Source organism: Salvelinus fontinalis, chromosome 5 (assembly GCF_029448725.1).
Source record: "Salvelinus fontinalis isolate EN_2023a chromosome 5, ASM2944872v1, whole genome shotgun sequence".
NCBI lineage: Eukaryota > Metazoa > Chordata > Actinopteri > Salmoniformes > Salmonidae > Salvelinus > Salvelinus fontinalis.
In genome coordinates, this window is record NC_074669.1 from 47884996 (window position 1) to 47903724 (window position 18729).

The 18729-nt window shown below is 43.3% G+C and overlaps 1 protein-coding gene across 3 annotated transcripts in view; it reads left to right on the forward strand.

Annotated features, from left to right (window-relative positions):
- Window positions 1-18272, forward strand: part of LOC129855732 (vesicle-fusing ATPase-like) — a 39942-nt gene extending 21670 nt beyond the window's left edge. For 2 of the 3 annotated variants that reach the window (XM_055923706.1, XM_055923708.1), the window contains 14 exons: window positions 5760-5915; window positions 6170-6369; window positions 6753-6918; window positions 8266-8340; window positions 8708-8895; window positions 13152-13247; window positions 13412-13568; window positions 13831-13964; window positions 14362-14428; window positions 14673-14752; window positions 14920-15054; window positions 15212-15325; window positions 15571-15626; window positions 17286-18272. In XM_055923706.1, the coding sequence (XP_055779681.1) occupies window positions 5760-5915; window positions 6170-6369; window positions 6753-6918; window positions 8266-8340; window positions 8708-8895; window positions 13152-13247; window positions 13412-13568; window positions 13831-13964; window positions 14362-14428; window positions 14673-14752; window positions 14920-15054; window positions 15212-15325; window positions 15571-15626; window positions 17286-17328 (1667 nt within the window). In that variant the 3' untranslated portion in view covers window positions 17329-18272. Of the gene's footprint in view, window positions 1-5759; window positions 5916-6169; window positions 6370-6752; window positions 6919-8265; window positions 8341-8707; window positions 8896-13151; window positions 13248-13411; window positions 13569-13830; window positions 13965-14361; window positions 14429-14672; window positions 14753-14919; window positions 15055-15211; window positions 15326-15570; window positions 15627-16078; window positions 16123-17285 lie in introns of all 3 variants that reach the window. The other variant, XM_055923707.1, reaches the window with a different exon arrangement.
- Window positions 18273-18729: the final 457 nt, after the last annotated feature.

Here is an 18729-nt window from a genome sequence, read left to right on the forward strand (position 1 = left end):
ATATTTTATATTTGAGATTCTTCAATGTAGCCACCCAAATTTGAGTCCAAATTTGAGATTTTTGGTTCCCACCGTTGTGTCTTTGTGAGATGCAGAGTAGGTGAACGGATGATCTACGCATGTGTGGTTCCCACCGTGAAGCACGGAGGAGGAGGTGTGGTGTGGGGGTACTTTGCTGGTGACACTGTCAGTTATTTATTTAGAATTCAAGGCACACTTAACCAGCATGGCTAACACAGCATTCTGCAGCGATACGCAATCCCACCTGGTTTGTGTTTAGAGGGACAGTAATTTGTTTTTCAACAGGACAATGACCCAACACACCTCCAGGCTGTGTAAGGGCTATTTAACCAAGAAGGAGAGTGATGGAGTGCTGCATCAGATGGCCTGGCCTCCACAATCACCTGACCTCAACCCAATTGAGATGGTATGGGATGAGTTGGACAGCAGAGTGAAGTAAAAATCCAACAAGTGCTCAGCATATGTGGGAACTCCTTCAAGACTGTTTGAAAATCATTCCAGGTGAAGCTGGTTGAGAGAATGTCAAGAGTGTGCAAAGCTGTCTTCAAGGCAAAAGGTGGCTACTTTGAAGAATCTAAAATATTAAATATATTCTTTAACACTTTTTTGCTTACTACATGATTCCATGTGTTATTAGATTTGATGTCTTCACTATTATTCTACAATGTAGAACATAGTAAAACTAAAGAAAAACTCTTGAATGAGTAGGTGTGTCTAAACTTTTGACTGGTACTGTATATCTAACTATTACACAAGATGGCACCACAACAGGCACATCTTTTTACATCGTTCAAATTCAAACAAACAGTGCACTCGGAAAGTATTCAGACCCCTTCCACTTTTCCACATTTTGTTACTTTACAGCCTTATTCTAAAATTGATTAAATAATGTTTTCCCTCGGCAATCTACAAAAAAATACCCCATAATGACACAACAAAAACACTTTTTTAGAAAATGTTCACATTTATTAGAAATAATAAACAGAAATACCTTATTTACATGAGTATTCAGACCCTTTGCTATGAGACTTGAAATTGAACTCAGGTGCATCCTGTTTCCATTGATTATCCTTGAGATGTTTCTACAACTCGATTGGAGTCCACCTGTGGTAAATTCAATTGATTGGACATGATTTGGAAAGGCACAAACCTGTCTATATAAGGTCTGACAGTTGACAATGCATGTCAGAGCAAAAACCAAGCCATGAGGTCGAAGGAATTGTCCGTAAAGCTCAGAGACTGGATTGTGTCGAGGCACAGATCTGGAGAAGGGTACAAAAACATTTCTGCAGCATTGAAGGTCCCCAAGAGCAAAGTGGCCTCTGTCATTCTTAAATTGAAGAAGTTTGAAACCACCAAGACTCTTCCTAGAGCTGGCCTCCCAGCCAAACTGAGCTATCGGGGGAGAAAGACCTTGGTCAGGAAGGTGACCAAGAACCTGATGGTCACTCTGACAGAGCTCCAGAGTTGCTCTGTGGAGATGGGAGTACATTCCAGAAGGACAACTATCTCTGCAGCACTCCACCAATAAGGCCTTTATGGTAGAGTGGCCAGACGGTAGAGTGGCCACTCCTCAGTAAAAGGAACATGACAGCCGGCTTGGAGTTTGCCAAAAGGCACCCAAAGGACTCTCAGGCCATGAGAAACAAGATTCTCTGGTCTGATGAAGCCAAGATTGAACTCTTTGGCTTGAATGCCAAGCATCACATCTGGAGGAAACCTGGCACCATCCCTACAGGGAAGCGTGGTGTTGGCAGTATCATGCTGTGGGGATGTTTTTCAGCGGCAGGGACTGGGAGACTACTAAGGATCGAGGGAAAGGTTAACGGAGCAAAATACAGAAATCCTTGATGAAAACCTGCTTGATGAAAGAGTGCTCAGGGCCTCAGACTGGGGAGAAGGTTCACCTTCCAACAGGACAACGACCCAAATCACACAGCCAAGAAAATGCAGGAGTGGCTTCGGGTCAAGTCTTTGTGTAGCCCAGCCAGAGCCCGGACTTGAACCCATCAAACATCTCTGGAGAGACCTGAAAATAGCTGTGCAGCGACGCTCCCCACCAAACCTGACAGAGCTTGAGAGAATCTGCAGAGAAGAATGGGAGAAACTCCCCAAATACAGATGTGCCAAGCTTGCAGCGTCATACCCAAGAACTCTCGAGGCTGTAATCGCTGCCAAAGGTGCTTCAACAAAGTACTGAGTAAATGGTCTGAAAATGTTATATTTCAGTTTCTTTGTCATTATGGGGTATTGTGTGTAGATTGATGAGGGAAAAAGCGATTTAATCAATTTTAGAATATGGCAAAATTAAAATGTGGGGTCTGAATACTTACTGAATGCACTGATAACACTCTGTGTCCATGGGATAGCCATGTCCATGGGAGAGCCATCTTCTGCATCATTAACTACCTTGAACTACATTGGACTATGTGCAAACTGGAAAAAGCTTATCCATTTATTGTAGTTGGGGACTTTAATAAAGGAAATCTGAGGAAAAGCTACTGAAATTCGAGCAACACATTTGTGCTACACGCACAACACGGACCCTGGATCATTGCTACTCTCCCTTTCGGGATGGCTCAAGGCCCTCCCCCGCCCCCCTTTCGGCAAATCAGATCACGCCTCCATTCTGCTCCTCCCCACCTATAGGCAGGAACTTGAACAGGAAGCTCCCGTGGAAAGGACTGTTCAACGTTGGTCTGACGAATCGGAATCTATGCTTCAAGATTGTTTTGATCACGCAGACTGTGAAATGTTCTGGGTTGCCTCTGAGAATACTGTAGTATCAACGTATACACTGACGGGGTTCAACAGGAAGTGCATGGATGATGGTCTTCCCACTGTGACAATTAGAACTTATCCCAAAACTGTGGATAGATGGAAGTATTTGTGCAAAATTGAAAGCGCGAATCACCGCATTTAACCATGGCAAGATGACTTGGAACATGGATGTGTACAAACAGACCAACTACTACCTCCGTAAAGCAATCAAAGAGGCAAAACGATAGTACAGGTACAAAGTGGCGTCGCAATTCAACGGCTCAGACACGAGACAAATGTGTCAGGGACTGCAGACAATCACAGATTATGAAGGGAAAGCCATCCAGCTCGCGGACACCGAAACCTGACTCCCGGATGAGATAAACATCTTCGCCTATTTAGAGGAAAACAACATTGAGCTGCCGACGCGGGCTCCTCTGTACCCAAGAAAGCGAATGTAACTGAACTAAATGACTTTGAGGGGCTAGTTAAGGACCATATCACCGCCATCTTACCCAACACTCTAGAATCACTATAATTCTCATATCGCCGCAACAGATCCACGGACAACACAATCGCCATTGCACTGCACACTGCCCTATCCCACCTGGACAAGAGAAATACATGTGTAAGAATGTTGTTCATCAACTACAACTCAGCCTTCAACACCATAGTGCCCTCCAAGCTCATCACTAAGCTCAGGGCCCTGGTTCTCCCTGTGCAACTGCGTCCTGGACGTCCTGAAGGGGTTGACCCCAAGTGGTGAAGGTAGGCAACAACACCTCTGCCACGTTGATCCTCAACTCGGGGTCCCCACAGGCGTGCATGCTCAGCCCCTCCTGTACTCATTGTTCATCCATTACTGCCTGGCCACGCACGTTTTCAACTCATCAAGTTTAATGATGACACAACATTGGTAGGCCTGATTACCAACAACGATGAGACAGCCTACAGGGAGAAGGTGAGCGCCCTCAACATCAAGAAAACGAAGGAGCTGATTGTGGATTACAGAAGACAGCAGAGAGAGCATGGCCCCATCCACACCGACAGGGTCGCAGTGGATAGGGTAAAAAGCTTTAAGTTTCTCACCGTGCTCATCACTGAAACCTGAATAGGTACATTCACACAGACATCATGGTGATGAAGGTGCAACAGTGTCTCTTCAACCTCAGGATGCTGAAGAAATTAAGCTTTGCCCTTACAATTTTCTGTAGATGCACCATTGAGAGCATTCCTGTCAGGCAATATCACCGTCTAGAAGGGCAATTGCACTGTCCAGAGGGTGGTGGAATCTCCAGAGGGTGGTGTGGTCCGCCCAACGCATCGCCCCGGGGCACACTGCCAGCACACTGCCTCCAGGACATCTACAGCACCCGGTGTCACAGGAAGGCCAGCCACCCTAGCCACGGCCTGTTCACCCCGCTACCATCTAGAAGGCGGAGACAGTACAGGTGCATCAAATCTTGGACCGAGAGACTGAGAAACAGCTCCTATCTCTAGGCCATCAGACTGTTTAACAGTCACCAATAGCCTTAGTCACTATTCTAGTCAACTACCACCCGGTATTCTACTCTGCACCTTAGAGACTGCTGCCCTATATACATACAGTAGATAGTCATTGGACACTGGTCACTTTAATAATGTTTACATGCTGTTTTACTCACTTTATATGTATATACTGTGTTGTAGTCATGTCTCATCCTATATAACTACTGCTGTACACACTCTTTCTATTCAGATATATACACTACCTTTCAAAAGTTTGGGTTCACTTCGAAATGTCCTTGTTTTTGAAATAAAAGCACATTTTTTGTCCATTGAAATAACATCAAATTGATCAGAAATACAGTGTAGACATTGTTAATGTTGTAAATTACTATTGTAGCTGGAAACGGGTGATTTCTACATAAGCGTAGAGGCCCATAATCAGCAACCATCACTCCTGTGTTCCAATGGCACATTGTGTTAGCTAATCCAAGTTTATCATTTTAAAAGGCTAATTGATCATTAGAAAACCATTTTGCAATTATGTTAGCAAGGCTGAAAACTGTTGTTCTGATTAAAGAAGCAATAAAAATTGGCCTTCTATAGACTAATTGAGTATCTGGAGCATCAGCATTTGTGGGTTCGATTACAGGCTCAAAATGGCCAGTCTGAGATATTACTTTTTCTTTGCAACTCTGCCTCGAAGGCCAGCATCCCGGAGTTGCCTCTTCACTGTTGCTGTTGAGACTGGTGTTTTGCGGGTACTATTTCATGAAGCTGCCAGTTGAGGACTTGTGAGGCGTCTGTTTCTCTGCTCCAGATACTCAACTAGTCTAAAGAAGGCCAGTTTTATTGCTTCTTTAATCAGGACAACAGTTTTCAGCTGTGCTAACAATTGCAAAAGGGTTTTCTAATGATCAATTAGCCTTTTAAAATTATAAACATGGATTAGCTAATGTAGATATTCCATAAAAAATCATCCGTTTCCAGCTACAATAGCCATTTACAACATTAACAATGTCTACACTGTATTTGTGATCAATTTCATGTTATTTTACTGGACAAAAAAAATAATCTTTCAAAAACAAGGACATTTCTAAGTGACCCCAAATATATTCCGGTCTCTGACATTGCTCGTTCTGATATTTCTTAATTTCTTTATTTTTCTGGATAATGTGTGTTGTTGATTTATTTTTTAAATTGTCATTGCTAGGTATGACTGCACTGTTGGAGCTATAAGCCACAAGCATTTACCTGCACCTGTTATAACGTCTGCAAATCTGCCTACGCAAGCAATGAACTTTGATTAGATTTTTTATTTGATTTGTCATAATATACTTTGAGACCAAATTGACCAAGATTGATCAAATCCTGCAACCATTGGAAATTAACCATTCTTTATCCATTGTTACAGTTTTCATTGTAATATCTATTTGGGTAAGTTTTTAATGCATTTTAAATAACGTTGTATTTGATTCCTCTCTGTCCACTAGGCAAGGCCAAGACCAAAGAGCAGCGTCAGTCCATCATCAACCCGGACTGGAACTTTGAGCGCATGGGCATTGGTGGTCTGGACAAGGAGTTTTCTGACATCTTCCGCCGAGCCTTCGCCTCTCGTGTCTTCCCTCCTGACATCGTGGAACAGATGGGTAAGGCTCCCCACTCCGTAGTCTTAGTTAGATCATGCAGTACTACCTACAGTGCGGGCACAAAAAAGTTAAGGTTGAGCCGCGGTATTGGCAGAACAAATGCATGTGCAACATGGCGTCTCTCAGTGCCTCCTAGTGATAATTTGTCACAAACTAAATTGTCTGTGTACACAACTGGAGCATGCTGTGCTTTCAAAGATTCAGAGATTGTCTATCGACCAACGTTTCTCAGTCATTGTTCCATTGCGCCCAAGGTTGTAAGCACGTGAAGGGAATCCTTCTCTTCGGGCCTCCTGGTTGTGGTAAGACTCTGATGGCCAGGCAGATTGGCAAGATGCTCAACTCCCGCGAACCCAAGATCGTCAACGGCCCTGAGATCCTCAACAAGTTTGTGGGAGAGTCTGAGGCCAACATCCGCAAGCTCTTCGCAGACGCAGAAGAGGAGCAGAAGAGGGTGAGTGGCCAGCCGCCATCTTTTTTTTGATGACCACAAGTTATTAATCTAACTAAAATATCCATCCACGGCCTCCTGAGTGGCGCAGCTTTCTAAGGCACAGCATTGCAGTGTTTGAGGCGTCACTACAGACCGGGGTTCGATAGCCGGCTACGGCCCGGAAGACCCATGAGGGCGACACACAATTGACCCAGTGTCGTCTGGGTTAGGGGAGGGTTTGGCCGGTCAGGAAGGCCTTGTCCCATCGCGCTCTAGCGACTCCTTGTCCATCCACAATGAGAAAATCACAAACAAATGTTATACGTCCATGCATGACTGACTGTCTCTCTCTCTCTTTCTCTTCATCCACTCTGCCTACTCTCCCCTCTCTTCTCTCGTCCTAGCTGGGTGCTAACAGTGGTCTGCACATAATCATCTTTGATGAGCTGGATGCCATCTGTAAGCAGAGAGGTACTGGGCAGGGCAGTACAGGAGTCCACGACACGGTGGTCAACCAGCTGCTGTCCAAGATAGACGGAGTAGAGCAGCTCAACAACATCCTGGTCATAGGTAGATAGTAGTACACTCTTCTATAACATACTGGTCATAGATAGTTAGTGGTACGCTGTCCTATAAATCAAATCAAAATCAAATTTGATTAGTCACATGTGCCAAATAAAACAGGTGTTGACCTTACAGTGAAATGCTTACTTACGAGCCCCTAACCAACAATGCAGTTTATAAAAAATATGAATAAGAAATAAAAGTAACAAGTAATTAAAGAGCAGCAGTAAAATAACAATAGCGAGACTATATACAGGGGGTGTACCGGTACAGAGTCAATGTGCGGTGGCACCGGTTAGTTGAGGTAAAATGTACATGTAGGTAGAGTTATTAAAGTGACTATTCATAGATGATAACAACAGAGAGTAGCAGCAGTATAAAGGGGGGGGTGGGGGGGGGGGGGCAATGCAAATAGTCTGGGTGGCCATTTGATTAGATGTTCAGGAGTCTTATGGCTTGGGGGTAGAAGCTGTTTAGAAGCCTCATGGATTAAAAATAATTGGTGCTTCGGTACCGCTTGCCATGTGGTAGCAGAGAGAACAGTCTATGACTAGTAGGGTGGCTGGAGTCTTTGACAATTTTTAGGGCCTTCTTCTGACATCGCCTGGTATAGAGGTCCTGGATGGCAGGAAGCTTGGCCCCAGTGATGTACTGGGCCGTACGCACTACCCTCTGTAGTGCCCTGCGGTCACAGGCCGAGCAGTTGCCATACCAGGTAGTGATGCAACCAGTCAGCATGCTCTCGATGGTGCAGCTGTAGAACCTTTTGTGGATCTGAGGACCCATGCCAAATCTTTTCAGTCTCCTGAGGGGGAATAGATTTTGTCCGTGCCCTCTTCACGACTGTCTTGGTGTGCTTGGTGATGTGGACACCAAGGAACATGAAGTTCTCAACCTGCTCCACAACAGCCATGCAGTCATGAGTGAACAGGGAGTACAGGAGGGGACTGAGCACGCACCCCCGAGGGGCCCCTGTGTTGAGGATCAGCGTGGCAGATGTGTTGTTACCTACCCTTACCACCTGGGTGGCTGCCCGCCAGGAAGTCCAGGATCCAGTTGCAGAGGGAGGAGTTTTTTCCCAGGGTCCTTAGCTTATTGATGAGCTTTGAGGGCACTATGGTGTATAACATACTGGTCATCGTAACACACATACTGGTCATAGTACGCTGTCCTATAATAGAATACCTGTTATAGTTGTTGAACTTTGCTGAACATCTAGATGTAATTTGAGGTATAGATACCAATCTCACCTTTAGCCTCACATAGCACCAGAAATTAATACATGACTCTGGTTTAACTAGTAACTCGATCTTTATATTTATATCCACCTTACTCTATTTCTTTTCCCCACAGGGATGACCAACAGGCCTGACCTGATAGATGATGCTCTGATGAGGCCTGGCAGGTTTGAGGTCAAGATGGAGATCGGTAATTATTTTTAATTGAACTTTTATTCAACTAGGCAAGTCAGTTTAGAACAAATTCTTATTTACAATGATGGCATACCCCGGCCAATCCTAGACGACGCTGGGCCAATTTAGCGCCACCCTATGGGACTCCCAATCACGGCCGGATGTGATGCAGCCAGGAATCGAACCAGGTACTGCCGTGATGCCTCTTGCACTGAGATGCAGTGTCTTAGACCACTGCGCCACTCGGATGTGCCTTCTCCTTTATCCTGGGTTGTTCCTTTTCGTATGTTCTACCACCCTTTTTTGTATTATTGTTGTGACCTCTCTCCCTCCCTGAATGCATTTTTACCACTTTCATTCTTCTTTCCCTCCCTCCCTCTCAGGTCTTCCGGATGAGAAGGGGCGTGTTCAGATTCTCAACATTCACACTAATAAGATGCGTGACTTCGGCCTGCTGGCTCCTGATGTGGACGTGAAGGAGTTGGCTGCCGGGACCAAGAACTACAGTGGTGCTGAACTGGAGGGACTCGTCAGAGCTGCTCAATCAACAGCCATGAACCGCCACATTAAGGTTAGAGTCCAACCAATCAACAAACATGAACATCCATGATACGCTTAGACCAGTGGTTCCCAAACTTTTTATAGTCCTGTACCCCTTCAAACATTCAACCTCCAGCTGTGTATCCCCTCTAGCACCAGGGCCAGCGCACTATCAAATGTTGTTTTTTGCCTTCATTCTAAGCCTGCTACACACACACTATACATTTATTAAACATAAGAATGAGTGAGTTTTTGTCACAACCCGGCTCATGGGAAGTGACAAAGAGCTCTTATAGGACCAGGGCACAAATAATAATATAATAATAATCAATAATTTTGCTCTTTTATTTAACCATCTTACATCTTATTTGTTCATCGAAAATTAGGAATAAGTCACCACAGGTTAATGAGAAGGGTGTGCTTGAAAGAATGCACGTAACTGCAATGTTGGGTTGTATTGGAAACACTCAGTCTTAAATAATTTTCCACACTGTCACGCCCTGACCTTAGGCACACATAGTCTGGGCCTGTATTTAGTTTTCATGCTAGTGAGGGCCGAGAATCTACTCTCACATAGGTACGTGATTGCAAAGGGCATCAGTGTCTTAACAGCGCGATTTTCCAAGGCATGACACTCTGAGCACAGCCCAATCCAGAAATCTGGCAGTAGCTTCTGATTAAATTAAATTTCACAGAATCGCTTGTTGCAATTTTGATGAGGCTCTCTTGTTCGGTAAGTGGACTGGAGGCAGGGCATGAAACGGATACTGAATCCAGTTGTTTGTGTCATCCGTTTCGGGAAAGTACCTGCGTAATTGCACACCCAACTCACTCAGGTGCTTCGCTATATCACATTTGACATTGTCCATAAGCTTGAGTTCATTTGCACACAAAAATCATACAATGATGGAAAGACCTGTGTGCTGTCCTTGTTAATGCAGACAGAGAAGAGCTCCAACCTCTTAATCACAGCCTCAATTTTGTCCAACACATTGAATATAGTTGCAGAGAGTCCCTGTAATCCTAGATTCAAATCATTCAGGAGAGAAAAAACATCACTCAGATAGGCCAGTTGTATGAGAATCTCGTCATCATGCAAGCAGTCAGATAAGTGAAAATTATGGTCAGTAAAGAAAACTTTAAGCTTGTCTTTCAATTAAAAAAAACATGCCAAAACTTTTTCCCTTGATAACCAGCGCACTTCTGTATTTTGTAAAAGCGTTACATGGTTGCTGCCGATATCATTGCTTTGTCCAGAAAATACACAAGAGTTCAGGGGCCTTGCTTTAATAAAGTTAACCATTTTCACTGTAGTGTCCAAAACGTTTGGACGTTTTGGACATTGCCTTGGCAGCAAGAGACTCTCGGTGGATGCTGCAGTGTACCCAAATGGCATCGGGAGTGTCGTGTCTTTGACTATGCCAGATTAATTGCTATGACATGCTATTCTATAAAATAATTTCTCCGTAATGAATATTACCTGATTGAACTAATCATGTAAATATGAATTAACTAGAGAGGGACACCACGAAATAATATTTATGGAGCTGTTATCTTTCGAATAAACTCTTAAAGATTTAGTAATATTTTACTAAATAGCAGTCACATTAATCGTCATTATATTCAGTCTCATCTGAAAGTTGTAAGTCCTTGATTATCTGCAAGAATCCTGGCTAACAAGTTGAATCAGCAATACAAAATTGGGTTTAATTATTTATTTACTAAATACCTAACTAATCACACAGAAACACACATATGCAATTAAATCATAACTTGATCACAAATTACGTCATACAGAAAACGTTCCTAGCGGGCGGAGTAGATATGGCAGCTTGTTACACAAAGAAAAGGGGCTGAGTCTTAGTGAAAGCGCGGGAGACTTGAGCATGGCAAAAGCTGTGCTCTCGTAAATATAGTATCTTATGCATTCTAAATTACCGCCCATTTGAGAAAGAAAATGCAATACATATTTACTCTGAGCTGCGCTTCAGTAGGTTGGTGGTAGATGGAAGAACGTATCGCCAACCCGAGTCCTCTGTCCTTTGGAGAATGTCTCTGGTTGTCACGGGATACTTTGTAGTAACGTTGTGTGTGGAAGACGGGATACTCGGATTGTCCTTCCTAACCTGCGTTTGTAGCAGCTGTTGCCAACTCAACGGCTAGGAGATATCACTTCTGTAGTGAACACGAGTTCAAAGTTCATACCATTCACAGTCAAAGTCCATGCTGATGTTGGCCTAGTTCTGTAGTTATTATCTGAACCATTCTGACCCTGGATCGTCATCCTAGAGTACCCGGAACAGGAAGTTATTTTCTTGTCTCTGGCTTTATATAGTGGAGGGAGAGGGGTGTGTCTGAAAAGTCTATTACCCAGGTCTCTTCACAGGGGCGGACCACTGTGAGCAGAGAAACTTATGAAAGCACAGATCTCTCATTTGGAAGCTAAAATTACATTCAATCTCTTCACAAATAATGTCATATTCAAACATTTGAATTAAACAACAATTCCATGTGAATCCGATACCTCTGACGTTTAGACTTTTCACAATAGCGTTTATGTCATTCTATCATTGATGAGAATGTGTCAGAGGGCAACCGAACTGACATAATATACCTTAAGTACTACCGCATATGTACAGTTGGTTGGATTACCAGAATATAGTTCATTTCCCCCAACTTCTGATGTTACCCAGAATCTCTATGTTAACCCATGGGTTTCCTTATGTCACATCAGTTATAGTGGGGAGAGAGAAAAAGGGGGAAAGAGGTATTTATGACTGTCGTAAACCTACCCCCAACCCCAACGTCATGACAGGAGCAACTGCTTGCACACTCGTTACCACTCCACTATGTCTCCCATATACCAGGAGCTGTGCCAGGCCCGCCAAGTCTGTTGACTCATCCAGCTGTAACGCATAGAATTCACTGGCTTGTATGCGAAGCAGTAATTGTTTCAAAACATCTCCTGCCATGTCACTGATGCATCGTGAAATAGTGTTGTTTGATGAAGGCATTGTCTGTATAGCTTTTGGCCTTTTCCCCCAGCATTGGACCAGCCATATCCGCGGCAGCAGGAAGAATTAGGTCCTCCACAATAGCATATGGCTTGCCTGTCCTAGCCACTCAGTAGCTCACCATATAAGACGCTTCTTGCCCCTTCTTATTAATGGTATCTGTTGCTTTTATACATGTCTTACTTCTAGAAATTCATCTTAATTCTCGCTCAAAAAACTCCTGTGGCTTATTTTTCAAATTGGCATGTTTTGTTTCTAAATGTCTGCCCAAGAGTGAAGGTTTCATCGAGTTGTGAGATAGTACTTTTGCACATATAACATACTGTGGCTGAGGAAAGGCACTACTCCCAATATAAGTCAACCCCAAATCAATGTAGTTCATATTTGCGCCTCTTAGATGGTCCAATATCCCTGTCTGTTGTTCGGTGCTTTCCCGGGTAAGGGGAAAGTAACTCTTCGGCTATATCAGATTCACAACTGTCAGTGTCCATGCTAGCTGGGCTAACAAAAAATGTAGAATTACTGATGCTAGCATTGGATGTGCTCGTGGAAGCAGAACAACTTGTGTCGTCGACAGGTGCAGGTATGGTACTGCTGGTAGTAGCAGAAATACCAGTAGCGCTGGTATGTGTCTCTATGGACGCGGGCCTTACGTTTTTAAACCATTAATCAATTTTCGAGCAAAGCGGAATGAGCAGCAGTTGCGTTTGACTACATACGGACTGTTAGGGGAATTCAGACGAGAGAGTAGCGGTTAATGTGATTGGATGTTAATTATTTGACTAGGCTACCTGTATTTGACATTGTGTTGTTATTTCGCTGGACACTAGATGGTTTAATTTTATTTTTGGCAGTGAAACGAGGCTACTCAGTCAAGGGAAAAACCTCACCCAAATGTATAGCCCTGTTGGAAAATATAAATGGACTGTTTGAAAATGTATATATATATATAAATATATATTACATTTTTTTTATTATTTTTTCATAAAAAAAGAAAGTGAGTTACATTTTTATTTGGCGCGTACCACGCAATGCCATCGGGGTTTGCCAAATAAAAATGTAATTCACATTCTGGGAATCTGGGAATACCTGTCTGGGAATACCTGGCTTAGACTATCCAATTGACAGCTTTGAACACACATGACATGGTTAGACTCCACCCCTTAGCAATGTGCTTTTAGGGGCTTTTATTCATCTCTGCCATAACTGTCCTTTGTTAAGTCTACTGTATATCACAGTCAGATCAGACTGATATTTATTGATGTGGTTCCAGGCCACAGCCACAGTGGAGGTTGACACAGAGAGAGCCGAGAAGCTGCAGGTCACCAGAAGCGACTTCATGGGCTCCCTGAACAATGACATTAAACCAGTAAGTATCTCTCTACTATATGTATATTTACGAAGGACAGTAGACGAAGTGAATAGTCTGTTATTTGAGATTGACCCTTAGACTATCATTCCAATCCTAAAAAGTTCTGCCCACTCCCACTCCCCCTCCTCTTTATCCTCATCCTCCCCTTCTTCCTCCCCCAGGCATTTGGTTCCAACCAGGAGGACTACGCCAGCTACATCATGAATGGCATCATCAAGTGGGGCGACCCTGTGACCCGTGTGCTGGATGACGGGGAGCTGCTAGTGCAGCAAACCAAGAACAGCGACCGCACACCACTGGTGGCCGTGCTACTGGAGGGTAGGCCTGACCACACACACACACACACACACACACACACACACACACACACACACACACACACACACACACACACACACACACACACACACACACACACACACACACACACACACACACACACGTGTGAGCGAACACACATATACACATGCAAGTGAGCGTAGGTACATGCAGGTGGAGCTCACACACTTAAGCACACACACAGTTGAAAAACAGCCCCCCCTCTCTCTAACAGTCTTTATTTGTCCATCTGTCCTCTTAGGACCACCTCACAGTGGAAAGACGGCCCTGGCTGCCCAAATCTCGGAGAGCTCAGAGTTCCCCTTCATCAAGATCTGTTCCCCGGACAAGATGATCGGTTTCTCCGAAAACTCCAAGTGCCTGGCTATCAAGAAGGTGGATGTGCACCATGAAAGAAAGATAGATACCTGCATACTGTTGAATGCTCCTGCAGTTTTATTAAGTGTTTTGACCTCAATGTCTTTGTAAGGCTGGCACCATGCCTATAGAAAGAGATGGCCACTGTGCCAGAATCTGGTCGAATGGTAGACTAGTGGCACTGCTGACTCTGGACCACGCATTGCCCCATAGAGTTGGTTGTTCGATCCCTGGGTCCCTCTCTCTCTTTACTAGCTACTTCTCTCCAGTTTATCGGTCTCCCCCTTTTCCTATCTGATGTATCGATAACAACTAAGAGCAGAAGAAAGAGATTATTACCAATACTTACTGAATGGTATTATTATACAGTCTTTTTGTGTTATTTACTCTGTATCCCCTGCCTTCCTTCCCTCAGATCTTCGAGGATGCCTACAAGTCTCAGCTGAGCTGTGTGGTGGTGGATGACATTGAGCGTCTCCTAGGTGATTCTCTACCTCCTCATTCCTCTGAAACCTCATTCTCCTTTTAGTCTAGTGGACCTCCTAATTCCATCTCTAGTGGAGCAACAAACTCGTATCTCTTTTTAACGTTCTAATGACGCTGCAGATAAACAAAACACTGTATCTAAAGCCAAGACCCAGTCTTCAAACCTAAAGGAATCAGGAGCAACACTAGTGAGTCCTGTCTGAAGTACTGTTCTGATTTCTATGTGCTCCACTCCTTTAGATTACGTCCCCATTGGACCTCGCTTCTCCAACATGGTTCTCCAGGCCCTGCTGGTGCTGCTGAAGAAGACTCCTCCTAAAGTGAGTGTTCACTGTTCAGTTCAACACTGGTATGGTTGCATTACTTAATGCAGGTGTTGAGTTATATTAATGTGTTTATTTACACCAGTCTGTGTGTCTATGCGTATAAGTGTGTGCATGTGCATGTACGTGTGTGTAACTCTGTCTGTGCTTTACTCTGCCTACAGGGCCGTAAGCTGTTGATCATTGGAACCACCAGTCGTAAGGAGGTGCTGCAGGAGATGGAGATGCTGGACGCCTTCAGTACCACCATCCACGTCCACAACATCTCTACCGGAGAACACCTGGTGGAAGCCCTAGAGGTACGCACACACACACACACACGCACACACACCCACACACACAAACAAAAAAGTGAACACACACACAACATAAATATTGATGAAGAATTTTAGTAGCTAATGCTACTGTCTTGCTTGTGTGCCATTTGTTTACGCATTGACATTGTATCCTTTGTAGCTACTGGGAAGCTTCACGGACGCAGAGCGGGTCACCATCGGCCAGCACGTCAAGGGAAAGAGGGTCTGGATTGGCATCAAGAAGCTCCTGATGCTAATCGAAATGTCTCTGCAGGTCAGTGGCAATCAGCACTCCTCCTCCTCCTCATCTTCGTTCAGCTGCAGAACAGTCGACCACAAGCGTCATCCAGTAGCTATGGTCGCTAGAAAGGTCTCATGCCTCAAGAAGTGGTGCAAACGGTTTTATACGGTAGAGCCTGCATAATGCCACATATTTGCACTGTCAAGGTGTGTCTTCTTCTTTTTCTTCTTCTGTAATGCACTGGTGTTAATCTTTGGTTTCCTGCTTCCTTCTTCCAGATGGATGTGGAGTACAGAGTCACTAAGTTCCTGCAGCTTCTTAGAGACGAGGGGGCGTGAGTACTCCCCAACCCCTCCCCCTTACCCACCCATGCAATCACCTTCACCCTGCCTGCATGCGACTCAATCACAGCCACCCAATCACTTCCTTTCTTTGACTTTATAACCCTGCCTTCCTCTCCTGCATATCCATTACTCAATTTCTATCTCTGTGAATTTTACAACAAGGATACACATATCTAAGGCTAAAGTAAAAAAACACAATTTACTATATTACTTGTAGTCTAATTAGTACAGTAGTAATACTAGTACATCAGTATTACTTATTTGACTGACACACTGACACAAATGGGATCCTATGAACATGAAACACTGTATCACGCTTGTTCGCGTTCTTGAAGAGGGCTATGAATAAAGTTGTCATACCATCACTTTACTTGCCCACTGGCTGCCAATGCAGTCAGGGTATCAGTCGTTGACCGGTGTGATCTCATTTTGTCATCACCAGGTTGGATGACGCCAAGCACATCCGAATTTAAGCTGTCGCTGAGGGTAAGGCCATCAGTAGAAGCTACGAGGCTAGCTACGAGGCTAGCTACCCAGACATTTAACTAGCTTCCCTAGCTACCTCCTCTAGCTTTAGGGAATAGCTTCCCTCATTCGGCTTCATTACAAGGATACCAACGTTTTAGAGCTCTAGAAGGCCCTGCTGGCACTTCTGAGATCGTTCCTGTATCTATTTACATACCTATTTCCGAGGAATACCCCCTGACCAACTTGTGCTATGAGCAACCAAATTCTACATTTCAATGATCACATTATCAAACAATGACATATCAAGCATATACAGTTGCGGTCAAATATATCAGCTTATGGAAACTGATTTAACACTTGTCATTAAAGAAGCTGTTGTTTAGGTAAACTGACATCAGCTGTGAAGACATTTTATAACATATTTTATGTCATTATAATGACCGCGTTATGAGGTTGTTACTGAAGATTTATATGCATGACGTACCTGCCACTCCTGTGCCTCAATCATGTCGATGTAATAAAAACATTACATAAGACAACCGTATGATCATTCCCTCCTTATGTCATGACCTACCATGACATATTGTCCAGATTTAGTGGCTGATATGACCCTGCTATGATAGTCTCTGACAATGGACACCACTTATTCCATATCAGGGGTGCATAGCCTCAGTCCTCAAGCCCTTTGAACTACAGACTGACTTCTACCTGGGAATCTGTGACATCAAGTACCAGGGAGAAACAAAAGCAGCAAGACTGCAGAACCCTAGGGCCTGAGTTGTGCACCCCTGTCCTAGATTGCTGTTTTTTTAACAAATTGTTCTGAAGCATTTTTGCTAGATTTGACGAAAGCTAGCCGACAAGATGAAGAAGTCTTTGCTTTCCTTTGAATAGACATTCTACGCAATTACCGTATATTAGAAAAGTCATTAAAGTGCTAAAATTACTATAAAGATATAGTTCACCATTATGGTTCCCTTCTTCTTTTATAGCATATCCTGTTCAACATTTCTTTCTGCCTTTTTTGTTGTTGCGTACATGCTGTAGTACAGTAGGATGTGGTTTATGATACGTCAGGTGTGGTTTATGATACGTAAGGCTGGGGACACTGGTAAATCATTGTCACCTAAAGGAGTCTGAATCAGTTTTATTCTCATCTCTCCACACGTCTGTCTCTCCAGAGAACGCACCGACCGCAATGACCGCAGCTACAAGTTCGATTAGAGCTGAAGGAGCGTCTGACCAAGAGACAAAAGGTGGAGAGGAGAACGTCCTCTGTTCGTCATCCATTCTCATCCAACCAATCCGAGAGGGAGAAGAAGTTGTCCCCTCTCACCCACGCATGTTTCAGTGGCAACTGTCGTCATCATCCCTCCACCTGACACTATCGACATATCACATTACAGAAACCTATTGAGAATCGCACTGTTCCAATATGTTATCTGTATGAAACGCAATATGGATTGCAAAGTGCTGTCTTGTGCATTGTGCGTATATTTAGTCATGTATGTTTTAGCTTTCTGTATTTACAGTACTGTGTATCTGTCTTGCTGTCTATATTTATTCAGACCAGTAGATATATCAGTCTTGAAAACATGATATATGTATTATATATACACATAGATTCATATGAAGCGCAAGTCATCAAAATATTTTGAATATTCAGATGATAACATACAGTATACAGTGTAGTGGAAGTGAGAAGTGTCGTTTTGGGTGTAACTTTATTTCCCTCCACCTTTATATTATTTATTTTCTGTACATAGTAAATATTAAATACAGTATATCATTAATTATTTCAAATCATTCTATTGACTTTTATTGAGTAATATATATCAGTATCGTTGTTCATCTCAATACAAACTTGAAGATTGTGGATGAATAAGATGAATAAGCATTGCTTCTGTGTGTGCCTGTAAGAGTGAGTGTGTTTGTGTCTGTGTGTAAGTACAGTATGTGTGTGTAATTTAATCCAAATTTGACCAGTCTTTTGTTGTGATGCATTTGTTAATTTATTACTTTATTTATTACATGTGAACAGTACTTGTTGTCAAAGGCTCTTTTTATGTTCTGTCAATTGACCATGTGTGTCAACATACAGATGTATTATTGAAATAATTTATGTTTTTGGAAATTATTACAAATTAATAAAAAAAATGTAAGCTTGAGTCAATCAGTATTCAACACTTTTATTATGGCAAACCTAAATAAGTTCAGTAGTATTTTTTTCTTCTTACCAAGTCACATAATACGTTGGATAGAATCATCAGCATTTGTGGGTTTGAATACAGGCTCAAAATGGCCAGAAACAAATAACTTTCTTCTGAAACTCGTCAGTCTATTCTTGTTCTGAGAAATGAAGGCTATTCCATGTGAGAAATTGCCAAGAAACTGAAGATCTGGTACAACGCTGTGTACTACTCCCTTCATAGAACAGCGAAAATTGTCTCTAACCAGAATAGAAAGAGGAGTGGGAGGCCCCGGTGCACAAATGAGCAAGAGGACAAGTAAATTAGAGTGTCTAGTTTGAGAAACAGATGCCTCACAAGTCCTCAACTGGCAGCTTCATTGAATAGTATCTGCAAAACACCAGTCTTAACGTTAACAGTGAAGAGGCGACTACGG